The 25,190-nt window shown below is 32.1% G+C and overlaps 1 protein-coding gene across 1 annotated transcript; it reads right to left on the bottom strand.

Annotated features, from left to right (window-relative positions):
* Window positions 1–15,681: 15,681 nt before the first annotated feature.
* On the bottom strand, window positions 15,682–23,386 carry LOC126734935 (uncharacterized). The gene is made up of 2 exons (XM_050438780.1): window positions 23,308–23,386; window positions 15,682–20,184 (listed from the first exon to the last, which is right to left on the bottom strand). The coding sequence occupies exons 1-2, from the start codon at window positions 23,331–23,333 to the stop codon at window positions 18,000–18,002; spliced, it is 2,211 nt and encodes a 736-aa protein (XP_050294737.1). The 5' UTR covers window positions 23,334–23,386; the 3' UTR covers window positions 15,682–17,999.
* Between the last annotated feature and the right edge of the window lie 1,804 nt (window positions 23,387–25,190).

Raw genomic sequence — 25,190 nt, 5'->3', positions numbered from 1 at the left:
ATCTTTTTGAAGAATTTGAAGTTTCATTATATTTAACTGCTCTTATTTCTTCCTATTTTACAAATCACCTTCAATATTTTAAATTCTTTGGAGACGTGTTTCACAGCGCTCTATATTGGAACCTCTATTTTTCAACTAGTTCAGAAATAATATTATAAGTTAACAACTTGTTATACTGTAATGATAAAAAGTTATACTGTAGAATTTCCACTATTAAATACTGCAATATAATCCAGGCGGGCATTGATTTAGGTAACAACTGGTACAAGAAAGACAATGTATCTTTAAGTGTCTTTAAATATAGTTTTCTATATTTTATAAAGAAAAACTATATTATTTACCAGCATAAAATTGAAGATGAGATCCTAACCTAGATCAACTCACTTTAAAGGCTTGGAAGTTATATTTGACAGCTCACTTATATATATGTAATTATAATGATACCATTAAAAGAAGTTATAAAATGTAATTTGGAAATCTAACATCATATTTTTCATGAATTCGTTCAATTTTAGAATACTCTTGCATGTATGGTGCAGTACTATTAGAACCATATTCAAGAGCTTGAAAATATGCGTCGTAAATTTCTTTGGTTTAAATGTGAAGAAGTGTACACGGAAGTCGGCTTTTCACATGATCGTTTGCTTCAAAGATTTCAGTTAATTCAAGTTTTTACAATAAAGAACATGTTGCAGATCTACAATTTTTACATAAGTTAATTTATGGGCTGGTTGATCCACTGGAGATCTTGCTACTACTAAACTTACACACTACTCGTCTGTGAGTTGGCAGTCCTTAAACCTTTTGTCTTGTAAGACCTAGAACCAACAGCACCAAATTTGTGCCTTTATGAGAGACTTTATCCAGAAGGGGGAAATGAGTGCTGAAAATAAATTTAATATACTTATTTCCATTCTGGAGGATTCTTTCCATCACTCATTTTCAGAAAAAACATTCTCGAAAAGGTCAGACTAACCAAATAAGGTAGTGATCTTAAGCGAATGAGAGAAACATTATCTTTTGTGAATGAGATATGCATTCACAAAATATAAGGTTTCTATCTATATCAATTACTAATGTACTATAATAATGTGAATCCTTAAGGATTGTCTTATATATATCCTTAAAGGATTTACACCCTTAAAGTACATTGGTTGTACTATAAGCATTTAAAGAAAAATTATAAAACTGCAATAAAAGTAACAAAACGAACTTGAAATGATCGAGCTATAAAAACTTCAAAAAATTCAACTAAGTCAATGTGGAATATTGTCAATGCTAAACGGAATCAGGGGCCTAATAAATTGAAGTATTCTATAAGTTCTGAGGAATTCAAGTGTTTTTTGCAACTGTTGTAGAAAAGCTTCTTGATCTCCCGAGGAGTGACTCCCTGTGATAACTTTAGCATTGAAGAAGTAAGTTTTAATGATGTTAAGGAAATGATAGATAATATTAAAACCAAAAAAGCTGTGATATTTATGGGTTAAATGTACAAACTATTTTATCAATCAAAAACCAAATTTTAATTCCATTGACTAAGTTAATTAATCTTAGTATATCCGAACGTCGTACACTTTTTTGAATTTAACAACTTATCTTGTGAGTACCAATTCGGCTTTAGACGGGGCAAAAATACTATACATGCTGTACTTGGACTTGTGCATAACATCATGAATGGTTATAAAAACAGACCTTATCTATCTGCCTTATTTTGCGACCTTAGGAAGGCTCTTCATTGTATGTTTCATAAGCTATTACTACAAAAGCTCAAATCTCAAAGCTCTTTCTGAAAATGCAACAAGGAAGTTTGTGCTTTTTGCTGATAATACCTTTGTTTTTTCAATTAGAAAATTTGAAGCAGAAGCTAATGAAAGCCTAAAAGAGGCTAAAGAGCGGGCGGAGAACTGGTTCTTATCAAATAAATTTTCGTTAAATCAAGTTAAGATTCAAAAGGTGACTTTTACTTTAAAAGATAAAATGGATACGGGTAAGACATCTCCTGTAAAATTTCTTGGTGTGCTCTTGGATGAGGCTTTAAAACGGGCGGCTTATGTTGAAAGTGTATGCTACCCTAAGAACGGCCTATTTTGATGTCTTTCACACCATTATGGTCTACGGCGTGCTTGAGTGGGGGAGGAATCCTCTCATTCGCAGTGGATCTTTTGCTTTCAAAGATAAGATGTCAGGGTTGTGTCTGGTCTTGGGTATAGGGAAAACTGTCGATATGCTTCTACCAGTTAGTAATTTTTTCTCATTTCTTAAACTTAAGCCTTACTAAGTTTTTTTTTGTTGTTGCAATATATCCTAATTTTGTCCTATTTTACATCTTTACCGACTGAGTCAAAAATAAATTTGTTTTAATCTGGACTTTTTATCATTAAATATATATATTATGTTTTCCTAAATGCATAACTTAATTAGTAGATTTTCATATTTCTTACACTTTATTGAATATTATTCTACAATCATTTTACAAATTTATTTTCGTTTTTGACACCTTGCTAAATTTTATCTGACCTAGCTTTTTTCTTTTTTTTATCTTCATTTTCTTATTTATTCTAAGTATTATTTATTCGAGTCTGAGTTTTAATTTCTTGTCATAATTCTTTTTCTATTGAGTTTTTCATTCTATGCAAATATTAATATCGCATTCATCTGCAAATTACAAATATAAATTTCTATTTTTTTTATCTTTTATTAATTATATAAAGAGCTAGTCTTTTTAATTTCAAGGCGCGTCTTTAAAATGTTTGTTCTTTTATATTATTTAACTATTTTTTGATATTGTTCTTTTAGGGTTTTTTACATAATTTCTTCTTCTTTTTATAATGTGCTTCTTAATTCTAATTTTAGTTTTAAATCTGTCACTTTTTTATATATAGTTTTTTTTGGCTGCTGAAAGAGCTGCTTACTTCAAAGGTTTTCTTTCATTTTCCGTTAATTGTTATCTCATTTAGTTTAATCATTTAGATATTTTTATATTTCTCAATTTTTTGCTTTACAATTTTTACTTTGGTTTATAAGAGCATGTTCTTCTGTATGATAATTTTAGTCTTGACCATTCTGTGATCAGTTACTGAAGCAGTTGAGGAGTTTATCGAAAGAATTAAGAGTATTAATAATTAAAGAATTACATCATTAATATTCTCTTTTGAAACATCTAAAATGTAAAAAGTAATAATTCTTTTTTGTTCTTTTATTTTCATTCCATTAAAAACTCTCATAAATGTACCGTTATATCCTATGTTTGTTTTTCAGCTTACATTTGTTAACCATATTATATACGCTTTCAGATGTAGGCTTTCTCCCTTTCTTCTAATCTCAGCTTTAATCCTATTATGTTCCAGTTTATATTATTCTTGTTTCAGTTCATTAAGTTATAAACCACTTAACAGAGCTCTGAAACTATATGTGGGGAGCACCATCCTTTTTCTAAATGCATAATTAAAATGTATACTTTTCACATTTCTTCTTACACGTTTTTATATTGCTTTCATAGCAATTAATTAAAAACTAAAATGAGTCTTTATTAGTATATATCGGAATATATATTACAATAACCTTCTTTTTACCCAAATCATAAATTTCAATAAAAGCAGGCTCTTTTATCGTTAAATATATATGAGTATATCCTAATTAGACATGCTTTCTATTTTTTTCTTAGATGTCTTATATTTCTTGAACTCCTGAGAAAAACAATCTCTAAAGTGTATTTATTAACATCTAACAGAAAATCTGTTTTAATCATAATTTACAACTTAAATAACCATTCTTCATAAGTCATCTAAATCAAATTAACACCCCATACATTTTCGCAAACAGAAGGGAGATAATCGATAGATATTTCCATTGAGACAGTTCCTATCGGAAAGCTATCAATCTCAGGGAAAAACAATTTTCCAGAAAGGTCAGTATTAGATCCGGGAACGAGGGTCGGTTATTTTTATTAGTCCCTCGTTTAGGGTTAAACGCTCGATTACTTAACTTGTGTAACGTTTAAATGTGCGGAAAATCCGATTACCCCACAATTTATTTTATAATCTGCATGTATAGGCACTTCTTTAAATAAAAATGTTATTTTAGTTGGTCGTTTAAAAAGCGTTTTATATTCGCTTTATATAAAATATGAATAATCACTAAAGCAATACTTTCTTGATGAATAAAAGGATTCCCAGGTGACACATTTAAACACCAAGTCAAGCCCCTTTTTGGGGTAAACATGCTTAATTGGAATTTGAGCGACAACCTTGTGAAATATTTTATATCCGAGCTCTCTATAAATAATTAATGGCAGTCTGTTTCGGGACAGCTCGATTTTCCCAATAGAAATATTATACTAAAGCAAATTAAATTATTAAATGTTTGTTGAAATACTGAATAGTGAATATTGTTAAAAGCCGGTAGTGCATTAATTTCATTATTTATTTGACATATGCTCTGCTTTAAATCATTTAAACGAACTAAATTACATTTTGAAACGAATAGCAACAAGAGATTTGTATTTGAGACTCAATATATTGAATATACTCTGGGAATCGAATTTAAAATATTTTGTTAAAATACACGGGCTAGCAATGCATAACATAATTGGGTACCATATTCACATTTTATAATTTACTTATTAATTCTTTTGTCATCTCCCATCAAAATTTTCATAAAGTTTCATTCATTCATTAATTTAAAGTTTCTTAAAGTATCTTTGTGAACTTGAACCTTGACGCTTTCCACGAAATTAAAAAAAGTTAGCATGTGAGATACTCCCGAAATATGACAAAGATGCCGCTTTATCGTTAAAGTTAATTTTAAATTAAGTTAAACATGTTGCTTTAACGACGGAAATCTGAACCTCGAACAGTATCAAAGCCTACATAACTGACACTTGTCATTTTATTTATGAAGATAAATGTAAAACGCGGGCTTTAGCTATCAAGGAATTGTGTGGGTCCCATAATGCTGAGAATATTGCCATAAAATTAAAAGACATTTGAAAGAAGTGGGATATAGGGAATAAAACTGTACTTTTTGGTATCTGATAATAGAGCTAATATTAAAGAAGCAGTAAACGATTATTTTCAAAAGGATCACCATCCCTGTTTTGGTCTTACTGTACACTTATTCAGTAATTAAGCGATATCTGCAGTAGAAAAATATGACACTTTTCTTAAATAATGTAGAAATATCGTTTATTACTTTAAATATAGTGTTGCTACTAATAATAAACTCAAAAACATTCAAGAATAAATAAACTTACCAGTTTTGAAAGTCATACAGAAAGTCGCAAGAATTAACTGCTGTTCTGTCAGGTGAGAAGTATCCTGCACTAATAGTGATTACTTTACTTTTATGTGGATTCTAATTTACCTTGAGAAATCTTAACGCTAATTTCAATATTATTAAGGAAATAAAATCGAAGATTTTGAATAATCTCACGGCATTTATTGGGCTTTCAGAGCAACAAAATTATTGCAAATGCCTGTTTTTGGAATCCTAAATTCAAGAAATATGGTTTTAGCTTCAACGAAAATTCAGAAATAGCTCTAAAATTAGTAATAGACGCACTACTGCAAATATTAGTGTCCAAACAGAGCGAAAATATAGTAAAAGAAGCAGAAGTGCCTAACCAACAGCAAGAATAGTCGCATCATTATCATGAGAAACAATGAATGGAGAGCATTTGGTCTCATTTTAATTAAAAAGTGGCATCAGTTAATCTATTGCTATGCTATTTAGCATTGCTTCTTTAATATTAAGGCAATATTCAGAGATGTCGCCGGTAGAAAGGAATAATGCCTAGGATTTCTAAAAAAGAAAAATGTTAATAATACTAGAATTGTCGCGTGTGTATCTGTAGCCTCAGAAAAGGTTTTTGTTAAAATTGAGACAAATAACTAATCAACAAAAAAGTGGATCAATGCCTAAAAATTTAGATCACTCAGTTTGTCTAAATGTTTGCCTTTAACTGGTTTTATTACGAGTTAAAATGTATTTTTCTTGACTCGTTATGTTAGGTTATGTATATTTTTATTCAAAAATTACTTACTTTTGTCAGGTAAGTTGTTTTTTTATTTTTTTCAATGAGAATTATGTCTGGCATATTCTGTAATATTGTTCTATTTGTTAGCTTTTCTTTTTCCTAGTATATTTTAAAGTTAGGATTTTTTTATACAGGGTTGAGTTTATATGGTTGTATTAACTCCTTCAGTTGTTAAATTTAGATACCCTTTTATTAGGCAGTTGAGTGAACCTTACCTATTCCTACACGCATCTTTCAGGTTTTTACATAATATACCGTGCAGCTCTTAAGATTCCCAGTTGTTAAGCAAACTATTAAGATTGCTATATATTTTATTTGGGGCCTATTGTTCCTCAGTTCTATTTTTTAGATTAAGTTTATCATTTGCACGTATGATTGTACTAAGAGTTAGATTTTTCTTTAAGTAAAAGTATTTCCGCATATTCTCTAATTGTTGTTGATAAAGCTCTTTTATGTTAACTATGTCTTTTCCTCCTATATATCGTCGAAAATATATCCGCTTGCAGCTAGCTTTTTGGGTAAAAAGGCGGTTATTATTTTTCTGTATAGTTTAGCCAGAAACTACTAAGCTTGCTAGAATCCATGCCCTTAAAAAGCAAACTAATTTTATGTGGCGACCTTAATATTGACTATTTCAGTGTATGTGCTGCCCAAGAATCACTCCAGTCTATATTCGAGTCAATAAGCTTGATAATGCACATAGATTCCCCCACCAGAATAACTAAAAATAGCTCCACCACCATCGATTATGTAGTATAATCCTTTGCTCCAGAACTCTGAAATTGTTTTCAGTTCGGGCTTTTCAGATCATGAAGATATATCAACCAGCTTCTCTTTGGATTCAATTAACAATAGCGCTTTGCGTAAATTAGGCTGTGTATAACAATAATAATTTTCTAAATTTTTAGAATCTTTGTCTAACGGAAAACTGGAACTTTCTTTCAAATGATGTCGATAATGAGCTCTCCAGATTCTTAAATTCGCTATCAGATATTGCAAATATATCTTTTCCTCTAAGGCCAATTAAACCTAAGAAACAAAAGCCCTGGTCCTCCAAAGGTCTTCGTGTATCGGCAAAAAACATGCGCTCACTTTCCTACCTAAAAAAGTTCTCAGAATCTATTGCTTTTCATAATTACGTCAAGCAGTATAGGCAAACTTATCTTAAAACAATTAAAGCTGCAAAGGTAGTCTATTACAGTGGGAGGCTGGCAAAATCTGGCAATGTAGCTAAAGAAACATGGTCTATTGTTAACGAGCTAAGAAATAAGTCTACCTCAACTAGCACTATCTCTACATCACCCGAGGACCTAAACAATTACTTTGTAAACGTGGCAAAAAATCTAATGGCCTCCATAACACCTTCTGATGATCCTCTGTCGTTATCTCTCTAATGAAAATTTGCACAATTTCTTTTTTACGCTAGTTTCATTTTCAGAACTTCATTACAGTACAATTAACGAAATAAAAAACAAATCATCAGCTGGTACAGATGGGCTTACTCTTAAAATGTTTTCAAATATGCCTGATTGTACTCTAATCCATTTAGTAGACCTAATCAACATGTCATTTCAAAATGGGGTCTTTCCAAACCGCCTTAAAACTGTAATAATCATTCCATTACATAAAGGAGGAGATAAAGATCAAGCCTCAAACTATCGTCCAATTACACTTCTTCCAACCCTCTCAAAGATCATAGAACGCCTGGCTAAAAAAAAGTTTTTGTCATTTTTGTTTAAATATTATTATAATATCTTAACCCCTTATCAGTTTGGATTTCTGAGCAAAAAATGCACCAACGATGCTATGTTCCCCCTATTTAACAGCGTTTATTCAAATATCAACAAAAATTACTTAACCGCAACAATTTTCTGTGACTTTTCAAAGGCTTTCGATTGCGTAAACCACATTATTTTAATTAACAAATTGCAGTACTATGGATTCAGAGGTATATCTCTTCAATGGTTTAAGTCATATTTGTGCAACAGAAGTTAACTTGTAAAGGTCGATACGTCAAGATCTTCTTGTAAACCAATTGAATGTGGGGTACCTCAAGGTTCCGTTTTGGGACCTATGCTCTTTCTGCTATTTATAAATGACCTGGCCAGCCTGAACATAAGAGGAAAAATCTGTCTTTTTGCTGATAATACTAGCTTCACTTGGAGCAATCCGAATGCAATGGCACTACATACAACAATTTCCAACGACTTGGTCTTCATTAAATCGTGGTGCGATTCCAATCTTTTATGCCTAAATCTCTCAAAAACTTAAGTCTTATCATATAAAACGACCATTCCTCCATTTAGTCTAAACAATACCAGTTTGGAAGTTGTTGAGTCTGTCAGGTTCTTGGGTCTTGTTGTGAACGGCTCTTTGAAATGGGATTTGCACATAGATACGTTATCTAAAAAACTAAGCTCGGCATGTTTTGCCATAAGATCAATCTCAAGAGAATTAGGCTTTTTCACGGCCAAAACAGTTTATTATGCTCTTTTAAAGTCACATTTTCGTTACGCCCTTTCATTCTGGGGTACATGCTGCAGGACTCAATTTGAGCGTATATTTAAACTTCAAAAGAGAGCGCTTCGCTACTTATTAGGACTTGATAGTAGAGCTCACTGCCAAGTAAATTTTATAAAATATAAGATCCTTACTCTTCCCTCGTTATTTCTATTGTTATTTCTATTTGAATCTATCTGCCTTATCCGCAAACATGTGTCGCAGATTCCAGAAAGACCATCCCACGGCTATTCACTAAGGAACGTTGATCATAATCTTCATCTGCCAATTCTTCGGTCGGAATTAGTAAAGAACTCTATACTTTATGCAGCAATAAAAATGCACAACCATCTGCTTTCCGTAATAAAATCGATCAAATAAAAACGGTAAAATCGACTACTTTTAGTTGTTTTCGCAATGCCCTAAAATTTTTACTACTTCAAAAAGCCCTATATACAGTAGAAGACTTTTTTAATATTTCCTTTTAAAGCACGCACACTGGCCTTATTAGCTACCTATTATTTGCAAAATGTTTGCCTGCTTTTTATTGTATGTTTTATTTTATTGTATTTTTTTTTTGAGACTAAGGTTTTTGACAATTTTATACATATAATTGTGTGTATATTTGTATATAAAAATTATTTTATTTAATGTATTTCGACCAAATTGTACAATTTGATAATTTGTACAGTATTTTTGTTTTGTTATGTACCTATTTACTTTGTGTGTATTTTGTCTGAGTATTTTCTTTATCTTTATTTGTTTATATTTGTATTTTTTTTCCTTTAGCTTTGTCGATAAAATGTAAATTTTCTGACAATAAAGCATTTGATTTTGATTTTTGATTTGATATTAAGCCTGTTGCTCTTATAGAGGCGGGTATAAATTGACGTCTTCTTATTCCACAGCTTTTGGGTTTCTATCTGTAAATCTTTATATTTGAGGGATTTCTCTACACAAGAGCTTAAATGAAGAGCGGAAACAAAATAAAAACACTGTTTCCAAATGTAGTCTTGGTAAAGTTTAGATTTTCTAGTAATAGTAGTAATTAAACCTACATTTTTAAATATCTATAATTATAGTCTTTTATTTTGGGAAATTACTTTATATAAATATATAGAGAGGGTAGTCTCGACTAGCTAATTAAGAAATAGTATTTAATTTAGTGGGGATGCAGTCAATTAAAATGCCTGGATAAGGTTTAACCCTTTATTGTATTGTCAAGCTTTCGAGTAACATTGTACTCTTCTTCAGGACTCACTACAAACCATTTAAAAAACCTAAAGTTAGCGCCAATGGGTACAGATTAAGGCTTTCTTTGTAAAATATTTGTTATGATTTAAAGGAGAACTCACCAATGTGGGTTTATATCAAAAACAAAACTTCATTATGCAACAACATATCGAATTCTCAACCAAAAAACAGGATTTTTTTTTGTGATATATAATTATATATATATATATATATATTATTATTATTATAATTATATATATATATATATATATATTATTATTATTATAATTATATATATATATATATATATAATTATAATAATAATAATAATAAATCGTCTTTATTTAACAAACCCTGCAAATTACAGTATTTGCCTGAACAGGCGAAGATTAGCTAAACGTTACTCTTAAAAATAAATAGTAAAATGAAAATTTGACCTGAAACGATTAAATAGAATGACAGCTTGATAGGTGAAGGAACGTTCAAACATTGATGTAGTATGACGTGGCATCGAAAGTATATTATACCTTATATTACGACTATGAACCTCAGTTCTGTAAATCATCTTTTCACACAAAGACACAGGTGTGCATGTTTTAAATAGGCGATATAAAAATACTAATAAATACAACTTAAATATATTTACAATTTTTAGCCATTTAAGTAGTAGTATAGCTTGTGATACATGGTCGTATTTCCTAAGATTATTAATAAAACGACAACATGTGTTGTATTCAAAACTGCTGCAAGCGATTTTGCGTTATTCTATCTAGACATGGGTAATACACAATTATACAATAATTAATGATAGACATAACCAAGGATTCAGAAAGCTTTTTTCTTGTTTTGTAATTTAATATACTTTTATTTGCATAAAGCATTCGCAAGCGTAAATAACATTTTTGTAATAACATATTGCAGTGATTCCTAAATCTGAGAGATGTGTCAACAATGAGACAATAGATGACAGATTAAATAGGTGAAGAACCTGAGTATCGTCCGCATACAGGTAGACGTCCGAGTTTAAGGCTATTTTTAAACAAAAAAGTAGTTTAAGACTACTTTTTTGTTCCTAATGTAGATCAGAGGTATACATTAGGAACAAAAGTGGCCCCAATATAGATCCCTGCGGTATCCCGAAAACTATTATTTTTGATTCAGAATATTCATTTTGTACCCGTACTCGCTGCGACCGTCTCCACAAATACGATTTAAAAAAAGATAAGACGGAGTCATCACAACCAAAATAAGACAACTTGGCAACGAGCAAGTCATGATCAATCAAGTCAAATGTCTTTGAATAATCCAGTGCCACCAAAATCACAGTCAACTTTTTGTCTAAGGCTGTAATGATATTATCTGTAATATTTAGAAGAGCACTAGTAGTGCTATGACCTTTTTTAAATCCGGATTGTTGAGCTGGCAGAATATTAGTCTCACAAAGGTGATCCATTAGTTGATTATATACTATTCTTTCCAAGATTTTAGAGACAAGAGGCAAGAGACTTATGGGCCGTAGGTCTTGAACATTTTTGGAATTAGGAACTTTGGAAACTGGGCAGACTATAGATTCGCGCCATGGTCTAGGAAAATAACCAGTTTCCAGGCAAGTGTTTAATCTTTTTTTTTATTTGCTATGTTATGTAGGTAAAACTCTGATAGATTAATGTCTCCCTTTGTGCACTGTATTATTGGCGTTTGACAGTCTATACCTTTTGACGATGCTAAGCTGTTGGATGTATTTGAGCAAATACAGAAGTATTATTATTATTATTAATGTGAGTAATATGATTAATAAGATGTGGCAAGCATAGACGCAATATATGAAGAGAAACTCCACCATTTCCAGCTGCATTGGATTTATTATCATCAATGATTTTAGAAACAGTAATTTGGTCCACCAGGGCAAAATGAAAGATTTGATCTGCGCAAAACTTATGGTTTTGGTAATAGTTAATTTTGTTAAGACAAGCATTTGACTTATTGAAAATGCTTATGAAATAGCCATTAATTGTATTGGGCTGACCTAGCTCAATTGGTAGTTCCGATTCTGTTTTTGTTTTAATATTTAAGTTACCTAAACCTTTCCAAAGTCCCTTACCAGATTTCACAGCTTTTAACTGGTGTAGATATGCCGCTTTTTCTCCCCTGATGCAAGGTCAAAATTACGTCTATCCCTGTAAAGACTCCAATTTTCAGGTATCTTACATTGTTTATATTTCGTAAGTGCTTTATCCCTTTCATTAAGAATTAATTTTAAGTTATCTGTTAGCCATGCGGCTGGCTTCTTACTAACTGTAATTTGTTTAAGTGAGGCATGTATGTTAAATAAGAAAGTTATGTTATTTTGCAAGAATAAAACCTTTTCGTTTATATCTTTAATGTAAAATAAGTGGTCCCAAGCAATATTTTGCAAATCAGTTTCGAAATTAATTAAATTAAAATATATTATATATATATTATAATATTTATTATATATTATTATATATTATAATATATATTAAGAAAAGAAAGTAAAGCAATTTTTGACATAATTATAAATATATCGATATGTTTAATGGAACGTTCTTATGTCCATGATATAATAAATATATCTTAAATAATATAGATAAACAAGTTTTGTCTTATTTTTGACTGGAAAAATGCATTTTTATTTTGTTTTATTCTTAAGGAGTGAAAAAAAAAACTTTGCCACCTATAGGATATGATTTTTACTTAAGTGAAATCTAATCTGCACATGCTAATAGTTGAATACTTCATTATTTTTATAAAGCTAATATTAAATAGGAATAAATCACAAAAAAGAAGTAAGGTAATAATAATATATTAAAAAATATGATTACACAATTAGGTATAAAATATTAAAGTCAAAATTATGTTTTCAATTTCTGATTTTCATCATCAGCTATGATAAAACGATCAATTTCCTTTGGCTCTTAAACATTTGACTTAATAATAAAAACCCATGATTATATTCCAAGAAATTGATTTTGGGCTAGTAAAAGGGCTTTTAATTTAATTTAAGTTGTAAATATTGTTTATTAGCAGCAGCATATAATGGCTGAAAAAACCCTAGATTGTTCTTTTTAGCCACTTATAAAAGAAAACTTATGATGTATTTAAAAATTTTATTAAATATGTTGTAAAATTACGTATTCATCACCTTACCTCACCACCTTATATATTTATACTATTTAGAAATAATAACTACACTGTTATAAATCAATATATTTTAAAAACATAAAATACTATTTTAGTAGACCTAAAAAAAACAAAACATGTCTATAGTTACTTATATTTATTATATTTACTTATTATTTTCATCTGAGCACAAAAATCTGGAAAAAATTTATTAAGAATATAAATATAGAAATATTTTTAAAATACATATAACATTTAATAAAAGAAAGCAAATAATAATGTTAAATACTATTTTAAAATAACTAAAAAATACCTGCCTGGAAGAGATCTTCGTTTTTTATGCTCATAGCAACTAAATAAATATATTTTCACATATTATATTTTATTGCAGAATCTACACAGGAACATGGAAATTGATGTTCATTTGGCACATTTCATGAATGTACGTGTACATGATAAGCCCTATCCCTTTTCGTTTCAAATATATCTCAAATCCCATTATAGAAAATACTGCCCAGCCATTTTCACTTACTATGATGTTACCGGCATCCATTTTGGTCATATTCAAATGTCTAGATATTATGTTTGTACTCTTTCCAGAAAGCTTGCCTTTATGAATTCCAATTAGTTTATTAATGAGCTTCATTTTTACAAAATTCAAAATTGCTGCAATGCGTTTATACAACCGTTTTACATTTTTTCCTATCAAATAAATATATTTAATAGACTTGTGCATTATTTCTAGATGCATAATTGAAATAATGGTGACGATAACAGTAAGCTTAACTTGTATATTTCTTGACATAATTTTATTTAAAATAATTTATAAATTCAAAGCTCTTTGATCACTTATGTTGCAAAAATTCAAAACTGGAACACCCACTTTAGAGATCTAAGCGTCGAAATATGTGTTCGCTAAGTCAGACATTAAAAATTTGGGTTAAGTAATTCCAGAACATAATTTAATTTGAGAAAAAAAAAATTTTTGTGTCAGTTCATATTAGAAAAACACATGGAAATCTCTCTCTGAATTCATCTAATACCAATAAGGTGCTTAGTTCAAAATTATAACTATTGAATTCATGATGTGTCCTATCGAGGCAAATACAATCACCTCCATAAGTTTTTAAAGTATCCATCCAACTAAGCAGCGGTTGTTATTGTTAAAATAAAATCATCAATTTTAAGTATAGGTATATCTTGCTTATTAATTCCCTGGGGCATATAAAACAGCCTCCTTCACTTTGCATTTCCTTTACCCATGCATCTACACTTGTAGCATCATCTTTGTGTCGGACAGCTTTGGATGTTGAACAGGTTGAATGCTACCTCTATATTATATAAATCCTGCCTTGTTATTAAGCGAATCCTGTGTAGTGTGAAATCATATACTGAGTCTCTAATATCATTTAAAATATCTGTGAAAGGAATTTTCATAGCTATTTTGGATGCTATATATTCAATCTCAATATTTGTTAGAGACAAATGTTTAAATTCAGTTTTATGTCCAACGTGAGTGGCAGTATAATAAACACAATTGCTACCACTATTTTTGTGTAATTTCATGTTGATATTTGCTGGACAAAAACTATTTATTTTACAACTTCCTTGAACTTTGGACTGCTTAATACCTTTCCAATTATGAATGTAATAGCCGGATCTATTACAAATATAATTACTTATTATATAGTCTTTATATTACGTAGATCCTTATTTCTTAATATATTTAGATATATTAGCTGGTACTACTTGTCTTGAGCTTTGATGTTGTATTCTTTGCAGATGTTTGGCAACTAGGTTATTTTGATCAAGATACCCTTTTTGTGCGAGAATTGGATAGTGAAATAAATAGTGAATATTATGTTATAGTTGATTAAAGTTAACAGTGACAGAGAGCATGTTTTTGCTGATTAAATGAATAATTCAAAACGACCAATAGTTGTTTTTTATATTAAAGTAATATTAGTTTAACAAGCAAATTATTATATATTAGATTCAAAAATAACATGTTTTAAAGCATTTTGAATAAAATATTTAGGAACTGCTATATTTAATATTTTCAGTAATTCCCTTGAAATTTGATAAAACAGTATTTCGTTTATTATTTAAAGTGCATATTTTATATTTAATTTCAAATTTATATTGATTTCCCGATTGTTTTATTTATACATCGTATAATATATAGCATTAAATTTGATAAAATAAATAGTTAAAAAAATTGTAATGCAATAAATTGATAAAATTATAAATAATTAATTTAATTAAAAACAAAAATACTTAATAATACTCAAGTTAATACTTTAAGTATTAACTCCTATATTGTCATTTCTGACATTATAACTGCATTTTCATAGTATTTTAAATATATTTTGGAAAACTACGTCTTAATATTATTAATGCTGCCTATTAATTAGAAACATAAAAAGTTAAAAATTATAAGATATCTTTAAATACATATTCGAATAAGAAACAAATACTAATAATAAACTATGAAAAGTTCTATCAATAATTAAGCATCGAACATTGGAAAGAGGTTCTTAATGAACATTACAGCAAAAAATGTCTACTTTTTCTGTACTGTTGATAAGTTTGGTGATGCCTCAGTTGAACGGGTTTTTGAGTGTTCGGTGTGTTTTTGTAAATTGTTTAATATGTACGTTATTTGTATATTGTCACACCGGGGGTTGGCCCGGTCTAGGACAAGGCCGTGTGACGGTTACATACATTGTATGTAACTGGGACCTTAAGGTACGCTTTAGCATTGAAACAAAATATAGTTTACTAAATACCTTGTATTGACAGCAAAATATAATTATAACGATTTAAGTAGAGTTACCCAAATAAAAGAGCTAATTTGACAAGAGATAAACTAAGATCGACATAACAGGATTAATAATTTAAGTACATGGGAATATGTAGCGAATTCTATAATTAAAGTGAAAGTAATGTTACGTAACTTAATAAAGTGACAATAATTGTGATCTTCTTCGATATGATAAAATGTTGTACTTACATTATTATTATTCTTGGAGCAAACATTTCACAAAGCTTTTCCGCACTGCTTTCGGTTACCTCTTCTTGCCCGAGACCCGGTCGTAACTCCGCCAAATTTCGTTCGTCGTACCCTAGTGTTAATTTTCTTTGTCAGCAGAATTTCCGGTTTTTTCCAAACCATCGTTCTGTCGACAAAGTACTTTTGCAATCTTTTTACGATGGAAATGACTTGGTTATTTGATCATGCAATCAGGAAATTGTTACTTACACAATTTGTGGGTAAATGACCTGGTATACCGAACGAATATTTTTAAGTGATTTTTATATTAATAAAATAAAATTTAAAATGTTTTTTAATGAATTATCTTCGTTTGACATATCCCCCGGGCATAGAAAAGCTGGCCTCCAGCTTTATTGTTAACAATCGAAATCATGATCGAAGAAGACCCAGAAGAAAAAAAAATTTACAATTAGTAAGATCAGAACAACGATGTACCTAAATAACGTATAATTAATTAGAGCTGAACCCTTATTATTCATTAAATTTTAACTACAATTAATGTAACTATCGCTTTTGATGTCCACATTTTTTAATACTACGTAGTCTCTGAACACAAAATGTCTTCAGCATCCGGGTCCGGTCCATAAGGTGGCGACGCGGCGACGTTCATAGCGTTGTCGCCTGCCCCTCGTCTGGAACGCCTACAGGTTTGACGCCTCCATGTGTCGTCCTAGGACACCTTCACCCATGTATGTCTGACTCCTCGTCTGGAACGCCTACGGGTTTGACGCCTCCATTCGTCCGTTGGCAACCCTTGCGACATCACATGACACCCCCTTGTATGCCTGACTTCTCCCTTGTTTTGTACCAGTCCTTCAACGCCGTCGGTTTCCTGGAACCTGTAGGCAGAGACTCCTTCATTGCAGCTGCTGTGGCGTGACAAAACTTTTGGTTTTTGTTTTGTCCCTTCTTGACCATTTCCAGTGAGCTATCCCATAAGCTTACTGTGTTTTACGGATGGCCCCTGCCGTATCTTCAGCTGAATCCATGATTCGTAATGTTGGCATCCCCTACTGGAGATCATAGGTTGAACACTTCAACCCGCTGCTGGTAGCGTCGTGAGTTCGGGCAAGTTTGGACTTTGACCATTGGCGCAGTGGTAACTTAGCTTGTCCTGGGATGGCCATGGCTCTGGCATCACCCTGTCTGCGATTGGGATGATCAGGACTGACAACAAGGCAGTGCGCGGATGTGAGGTGTTCCTGTTTGGCTCTGGTTCTGGTTCCATCGGCTACTTTCTGTGGTTCTGGTAGGAGCGTACCCTTATTTTCTGTTCAGGTCGAATTTGTACGTGTGGCATCTCATGGTATGTTTAGATGTAAAGAAAGAACAAAGTGTAAGTATGTGCTATTATATGGTGCTTAATGGTTTTATATTTAATCATTTTGATTTCATGTTAAATCTTTATATCATATCTTGAGAAATTGTTGACTTCCTCGCAATTTTTGTATTATATATTTTAGGATAATTTGACTCATAATCAAATTTTATTAATTTTCCTTTGTCTCAGATCTTTTGAAGTTTCTTGTATTTCGAGTTTAGATAACAAAGTGTTTTATTTATAGAAAACCCAAAAAAAATATATTTTTTATTCATTAATTGTTTATCCCCTCTCTTCTAAATAACTTTTATTTATGTATGTCTTTTTAACTTTTATAGATTATTAATTAGACCCTTTCTTTTACATTATTTTTAATAATATGTTTTCTTTTTAGCTTCTACTTAAATATTTATGTGCCTTAGGCTCGCTGTCCTTCGCCTACCGGCGATATATTTATAATATTTCCCCATTATCATCTCATTTCAATATATTATTATTTCAATAAATTTCATTTCGAATATGTATATACGCGCGTATTATCAAAATTATTTATACGTTTTCTGATGTGATTTGCAAATTACTATGATATTTATCCTTAAATTGTTTAGATTGTCATGACTACAATTAAGGCTTAAATAACATGGTGAAATGTATCATCTTCAGAGGGGCCCCAGTATATACTAACTATATGCAAGCTTGCGTAAAATAATAAGTAATTATTCTATTTCGATGCGTTCTATACTAGCATCTACTTTTTTACCAGGGGACAGTGATAAAAGGCTAGCACTATTTTTTATATCTAGCCGGAACCTTGACATGGCGTTTGGTTCGACGCTCGGTTCGGGGTCATTGCCTGGGTCGGGGATTGGGTATAATATTGTTTCGTCAAATGTTTTTGCATTTCTAATGGACATGGGATTTTGGGTTGTAGTTGAATTTTTTGGTTTGTTTTTGAAGTATCTGAGCGTTATATATAAAATATAAGTAAATAAGAATAGAAGGAAAAGTAAACATGAAGTGGAAATTATTATATAGAGAGCCTCGTGATTAACACTTGTTGAGGAGCTTTTTTCATGACAGTCTATTTCTCCACGTATTTGTGGAACTGCCGCTACTATTGCTATTCTATTTTGTTTAATTAGGATGTATGCTACCAAGATTGAAATGGTTATGTTCCAAATTAGAAAAAATGAGTCCCCGTGAAAGCTATGTGTATCACCATAAGTGATTACATTTGGATAGTTTTTCTCTACTGATTTTAGAATGTTTTTTAAGGTGTTATCGCTGGATGTGAGGTTAAGATGGGGTATCTCTAGTGTCCAATTTGTATTTAGGCATTCGGAAATGTTTTTGTAGAGTGGTGGGGTACTAATAATGTTGGGATTGAGGATATAGGAATTTAGATTTGACCAGGTTGCAGGTATTATGTGGGTTACTATTGCATTGGTAGTGATGTTTTCTGGACAAGGGAAATTTTCAGGTATAATAACTGCATTGCCTACGCTGAGGTGGCATTTGCATGGGAGGAAAATTTTGATAGAGCCTTGGCGTGCTAATGTCGTGTCTAATTTCTTAGGCTTATTTTTATCACAAGAGATGGTCATGTCCTGTTTCGGGTGGGTAATGACATAAGTTTCGTCTTTAATTTCGGATATTGTCATCGATGTTGCTGAGTGGCAGTCCATTGGGCAGTATTGGCTTAGTTCTTTTACTGTTGCCCCTTGATATAGGATTTTCGCACATTCAGGCCCTTGTAGGATGTCTGCTGAGAATCTAGGTAAATAGCATAATTTATTTTGGTATGGCTTACATTCATGTAGGCCTGTCCCCGATATTTGTCTTAAGTCGCCCTCGTTATTTCCGTTTTTGGACACTGCAATGTATAGCGGTTGGTGGCGTATAATACAGGTCTGGTTATACCAAGCAAAGGGTGTGGTTATTAACTCTAGTAGTTGCCAATTTCTGTTTTTCTTAATTATTGGAATTTTTATGTGAACATATATACTTGATTTTGTAAAGGAACAGTCACATATGGGCATTTCGAAGTATGCTGCTAGTTCAGATGTAGGGATGGCCAGTCCTTGTTCTGAATTTGCGATTTTTGACTCGAAATCCTCCAGATCCTTTTTTAGGACTTGCGGGTTGACAATTTCCGCCGGTATTTTATGGTGTCTACATGAATTTACGATAGCTTGTCTCCTGAGAGTCCTTACTAGTAATACCATCCTTTTTAGGTTTAGATATCCGTTATAGAGGTTTGTCATTATTAGTAATTCCTGTTCGTTTGTCATATTTGCCACCTTATTTTCCAGTTGTTTAGTGAACCTCTCTATGCTCTTTATCCTTAGCTCCGTGTCCGAGAACGTTGCTGCGACTAATTTCTCATAGTCTTGAAAGTGTTTGGAGTTTTCGCTCATTTGTTTTACGGTATCGGACAGTCCTTGTGACATTGTGTCTAGCCTTTTCCTGATCTCGTCATCTGAGTTTTCGACCATATTTAGTTTTTGCAATGTTGCCACTCCGCAACACCATGATAATCCTGAGCCTATAAAGTCTAGAGACCTCTTCTCTCTCTTAGATGGTTCGTTGTTTCTTAGTGGTGCTATGCCCCAGTGTTCGTTAAGTAAAGTTAATTCTTTGAAGAATGCTTTATTTAGTCCATTTATACTATTTATTACGAAGCATTCGTTCGTTTGCAATTGGCTGCATTTGAGATTTCCTACATCCATCGTGTGGTCATCGGTATCCTCGGTCCATTCCGTTTCATATGTCAATGGTACTGTAGCTTCATAGATTCTTGTCGCTGGGAGTGGTTTCCAATAAGCTCCCGCGCTTACCTCAACTCTGTAATCTTGTTCTTCCTTCATGTTCTGCGCCTGATTTAGCACCATAGTGATTAACCTAATAATAGCATTAAAATATTTTTTTTTTTTTAAAATAGTGTTCTTTATATATCCTACCATTCTAAAGGATTTATAAAGTAATTTATTATAGCCTATGTCGTCCGTATTATCTCAAATTAACTTGTAAGGTATTTTGCGTTACATTACATTTTGTACTCTATGTATATTTGTTTCTTTACGTATCTAAACTAATCAATATTTATCTACTTATTTAAAGTTAATTTAATATACCTATTGATTACTTTGAGTTTAATATACTTAGTATATATTTACGTTTATATATATACGTATTTAATTTCTTTATTTATTTATTTTATTTAAAATATGAATGTTATCCCTTTGTCTATGAATTAACCTATATATTAGTTATATGTAGTAAACTTAGGAGTGAGTCAATATGGACCAGGTGTCCCACTCACATCAAACCTAATCTAACCGTATGTAACAATACTATAATATTCATGCATATAATGAAATAATATTTCCCAAGCTATGAGCTTGTCGTATTACATGAACTTTTCATCTATTTATATCTATATATCCGTTATATATACCCCTTATACTTATTATATTAAATATTTACACTTATTATATTTATATATTGCTACGAATTAAAAATAAGGTATGTCGTCAGGAATTTAAGTGTGTATGGTTTCGCTTTGTACACCTTAAGTTACTAATTAACCGACTATAGTCTTAGGTTCTTTAATTTGTAGTGATATATTATTTTTGATTATTTTGCATATTGTAATGCGGTCATGATATTTATGATTAGCATGATATTTATCTTAGATGCTAAAAATAATGTAATAAATAAGTTGAGTTGTATCTCCTGTTAACAGAATCCATTAAGAAAAGAAAAAAAAATGTTCGTATATATTTTGTAATATAGAACATGTACCGTAAAAAAAAGAATCTATAAGAGGTACTATATATATAAATTTATATATGTCACGTATTTACATTACAGAGTTTTTCGATTTTTATGGCGATTATTGTACATTTGGGGTCGCGTCTGGGATCCAGGGGTCGTTATAAGGGAGTATTCTACTAACATGAACTATATCTCTTTTCGCGTTTTTATTTGAACCTTTTTGAATTTCGTAATCTACGTCTGAAGTCTTCTTAGTTATATAGTATGGACCGAACCACTTTAAAAGTAGTTTTTCGCTTCTCCCCACTTTTCTTATAGGGGTGAATACTTTCACCTGGTCTCCTACGGCGTACTCTATATGTCTATGTTTGGTGTCGTAGCGTAGTTTATCGATACCCTGCCTCCTCTGGATATTCTGCACTGCCAAATTCCTTAATAGTAGTGCTTTATCTCTTATTTCACTACTGTCCTGGGGGTTGGGAGGCGGCATTAGGGTTGCTTCGATCGGTAGGATGGGTTCTCTGCCGTATACCAGCATAAAAGGCGAAAACCTTGTAGTGTTTTGTTTCGATGTATTGTAAGCAAATGTCACATGGGGTAAATACTGGTCCCAATTTGTTTGGTTGGTATTGGTATACATAGCAATCATATCCGCTAGAGTTTTATTGAGCCGTTCTGTTAGACCATTAGTCGAAGGGTGGTAAGCGGTCGTGAACTGACTAGCTGTGCCCATTCTTTTTAAAAGTTCTCGTACTATTTCTGACTGGAAAACTTTACCCCTGTCGCTTAATAAATGCTTTGGTGCACCGTGTCGTGTTATTATTTTTTCTAGTATAAATCTGGCTACAGGCCCTGCTTTTCCGCTAGGTAGGGCCTCGGTTTCTGCCCAGCGTGTGCAGTTGTGTCCGTGGATCGAACTTCTTCTGAAGTCGTGTTTAGTGTTGATGTGTCTTGGACTAGTGTATCTTCTTGTGAGTCAAAATCTGGGTTTGGCTCTTGAAAATGTGTTATTTTGTTTGATTGTTTTAAATTTAAAATATCGTTTGATTTTGTAGGTGTAGGTCTGGGTGTCGAGGATCTCGGTGTTTGGTTTAGTGTAGAACTGCTTTTTGTGTTACCTGTTTTGTGTAATGGCAAATCAAATGTAAATTGGCTACCACAAACTTTCGCTAAATTTGGTGGTGTCCTTTTTAATGACACTGCCGGAGCAAATACATTAGCACTCGAGCTTTGGTGCTTGGGGTTAAATTCGGAAATATTTGAAAAATCTAAGGGACCTGGTTTTTCGACTTTATTCTTTGTTTTACTGCGGGCTACAATCCCGTCTTTGTTCATTAGCGTTAACAGAATAACGACATTTATTTGTATATTTTTTTTGTATTTATTTTTATTCGTTAATTTCCGAATAATTTTATGATATATTGCTCTGTTCGATTAATTTTGGATTGCACGGTTTCTTTACTAATTTTGCAACCCATTATTATTATTTAAAAAAAATAAATAAATTATGAAATAAATAATAAATGGAATAATAAAATTCGCTGAATTAAAAAAAAAACTTAAATTTAAAGTATCACCTATATTCACATATATTCGATATATCTACTGAAGTATGTCAAAAAAAAAATAAAATAAAATAGACCTTAATGTCGAAGACCGCAATTATTGTATTAAATTTTATATCTCTAAATTATTTTTTAAAATTATTAATTCTGTCATTTCCTCTTTATGTCGCAAATCAAAAATAAAAATAAAAGATCTTAATTAAATTTTTAATCATACTGTATAGAAAAGAAAATAAACTGTGCCTCCACTTTATGTCTAAACTGTATAGTAAAAAAAAAAAAAAAAAACTAACATGTCTCGCTAAAAAAAAGGAAAAAAGGGACGGCGCCTCCACCATATGTCGCACCGGAGGTTGGCCCGGTCTAGGACAAGGCCGTGTGACGGTTACATACATTGTATGTAACTGGGACCTTAAGGTACGCTTTAGCATTGAAACAAAATATAGTTTACTAAATACCTTGTATTGACAGCAAAATATAATTATAACGATTTAAGTAGAGTTACCCAAATAAAAGAGCTAATTTGACAAGAGATAAACTAAGATCGACATAACAGGATTAATAATTTAAGTACATGGGAATATGTAGCGAATTCTATAATTAAAGTGAAAGTAATGTTACGTAACTTAATAAAGTGACAATAATTGTGATCTTCTTCGATATGATAAAATGTTGTACTTACATTATTATTATTCTTGGAGCAAACATTTCACAAAGCTTTTCCGCACTGCTTTCGGTTACCTCTTCTTGCCCGAGACCCGGTCGTAACTCCGCCAAATTTCGTTCGTCGTACCCTAGTGTTAATTTTCTTTGTCAGCAGAATTTCCGGTTTTTTCCAAACCATCATTCTGTCGACAAAGTACTTTTGCAATCTTTTTACGATGGAAATGACTTGGTTATTTGATCATGCAATCAGGAAATTGTTACTTACACAATTTGTGGGTAAATGACCTGGTATACCGAACGAATATTTTTAAGTGATTTTTATATTAATAAAATAAAATTTAAAATGTTTTTTAATGAATTATCTTCGTTTGACAATATATCGTGCGCCCTCTGGGGATATCAGTGTGGTCTTGACAGGTTAGATTATCTTCTGTCCCAGCTCCCTATTCACTCGCGTGTTATCTTGGCTGGAGATTTTAATATTAATTATTCAGAGGCTTCCTTACCGCAAAGAATTTCTCTTGATGGAATCTTCAAATCATTTGCACTCACCATGCATGTTAATGCACCCACCCGTATTTCGTCCTCTTCATCGACCACTATTGATTATTTCTGCAGTAATTTGGACGGTGTTACCTGTTCAGTACACTCAGTGGGTATATCGGATCACGTTCGGGCTGCTCCACAACCATTTTCTTCCTTTTATTATACATTAGGTGATAAAATAAATTCCATTTCACTCCAATTCATTCTTTTTCCACCCTGTAAATGCCACCGAGGTCCTTGAAACAATTCAGTGCTTGAAGAATCATAGGTCTTCGGGTTCCGATGGTATGTATCTCTTCACGTCTGCTGTCACTTCTGCCTGCGAGCGCTTTAGGTGCTTTGGTTTGGCCATCAATCAGTCATTTCTTCAGGGCGAGTTCCTATCCTGTTTAAAGGAAGCTATGATTATCCCTCTTCATAAAGGTGGTAGCCTGGACCGACCCTCTAACTTCGGTCCCATATCAATTTTGTATTACTATTACGTATTAATTTTGTGTACCCTCACCAAGGTTCTTGAGAGGCTTGCAAAAAAGAGAATTGTCTCTTTTTTGACCAAATACAATGTGCTGTCTCCCAATCAGTATGGATTTCAGTCATCTAAGGGCACGCAGGATGCCATTTTCAGATTCTTGGAGAGTGTGTATCTATCCATGAACTCCAAGGAGGCTGCAGCAGCGGTGTTTTGTGATCTGTCCAAGGCCTTCGATTGTGTGGATCATGGAATACTGCTGTCAAAGCTTGATTTTTACGGATTTAGTGCAGGCTTTGGAGTGGTTGAAGTCATACCTGTCTGGCCGCACCCAGAGGGTGGTTGCATCTGGATTTTCGTTAGGGATAGCACACCTTAAATGTGGTGTACCTCAAGGGTCGGTGTTAGGTCCTATTTTATTTTTATTATACGTTAATGACTTAAGCTCTCTATCACTGCATGCACTAGTGGTTTACTTTGCCGATGATACTACAATTCTGTGGCATAACAAAGATCAAAAAATAGTCAGATCTCTCATAGTACCTTCACAAAATTAAAGAGTGGTGCATCTGCAATCAGCTTGTATTCAATGTTGATAAGACTTTTGTTCTGGGCTTTAAGTGTAATGTAGAGGGTTTTTTGTTTGATGAGCAGAGTCCACTACATGGGGGGGTTATTGTCGATTTCTCGGCCTCTTCATTGATGAGAGTTTAAGGTTTGACAACCACGTTTTGGGCCTCGCTGCTAAACTTTCTTCTGGTTGTTTTGCAGTCAGGGTTGCCAGGCATGAGTTCGGGGGGTTGTTTGCTCGTTCAGTTTATTTCACCTTAATAGACTCTTATATCCGTTATGGGTTGCCACTTTGGGGTTTGTGCTCCAAGGGA

The sequence above is a fragment of the Anthonomus grandis genome, chromosome 4 (assembly GCF_022605725.1).
Source record: "Anthonomus grandis grandis chromosome 4, icAntGran1.3, whole genome shotgun sequence".
NCBI lineage: Eukaryota > Metazoa > Arthropoda > Insecta > Coleoptera > Curculionidae > Anthonomus > Anthonomus grandis.
Note: the sequence above shows the minus strand (reverse complement) of the source record. Positions and strands in the feature narration are given on the sequence as shown.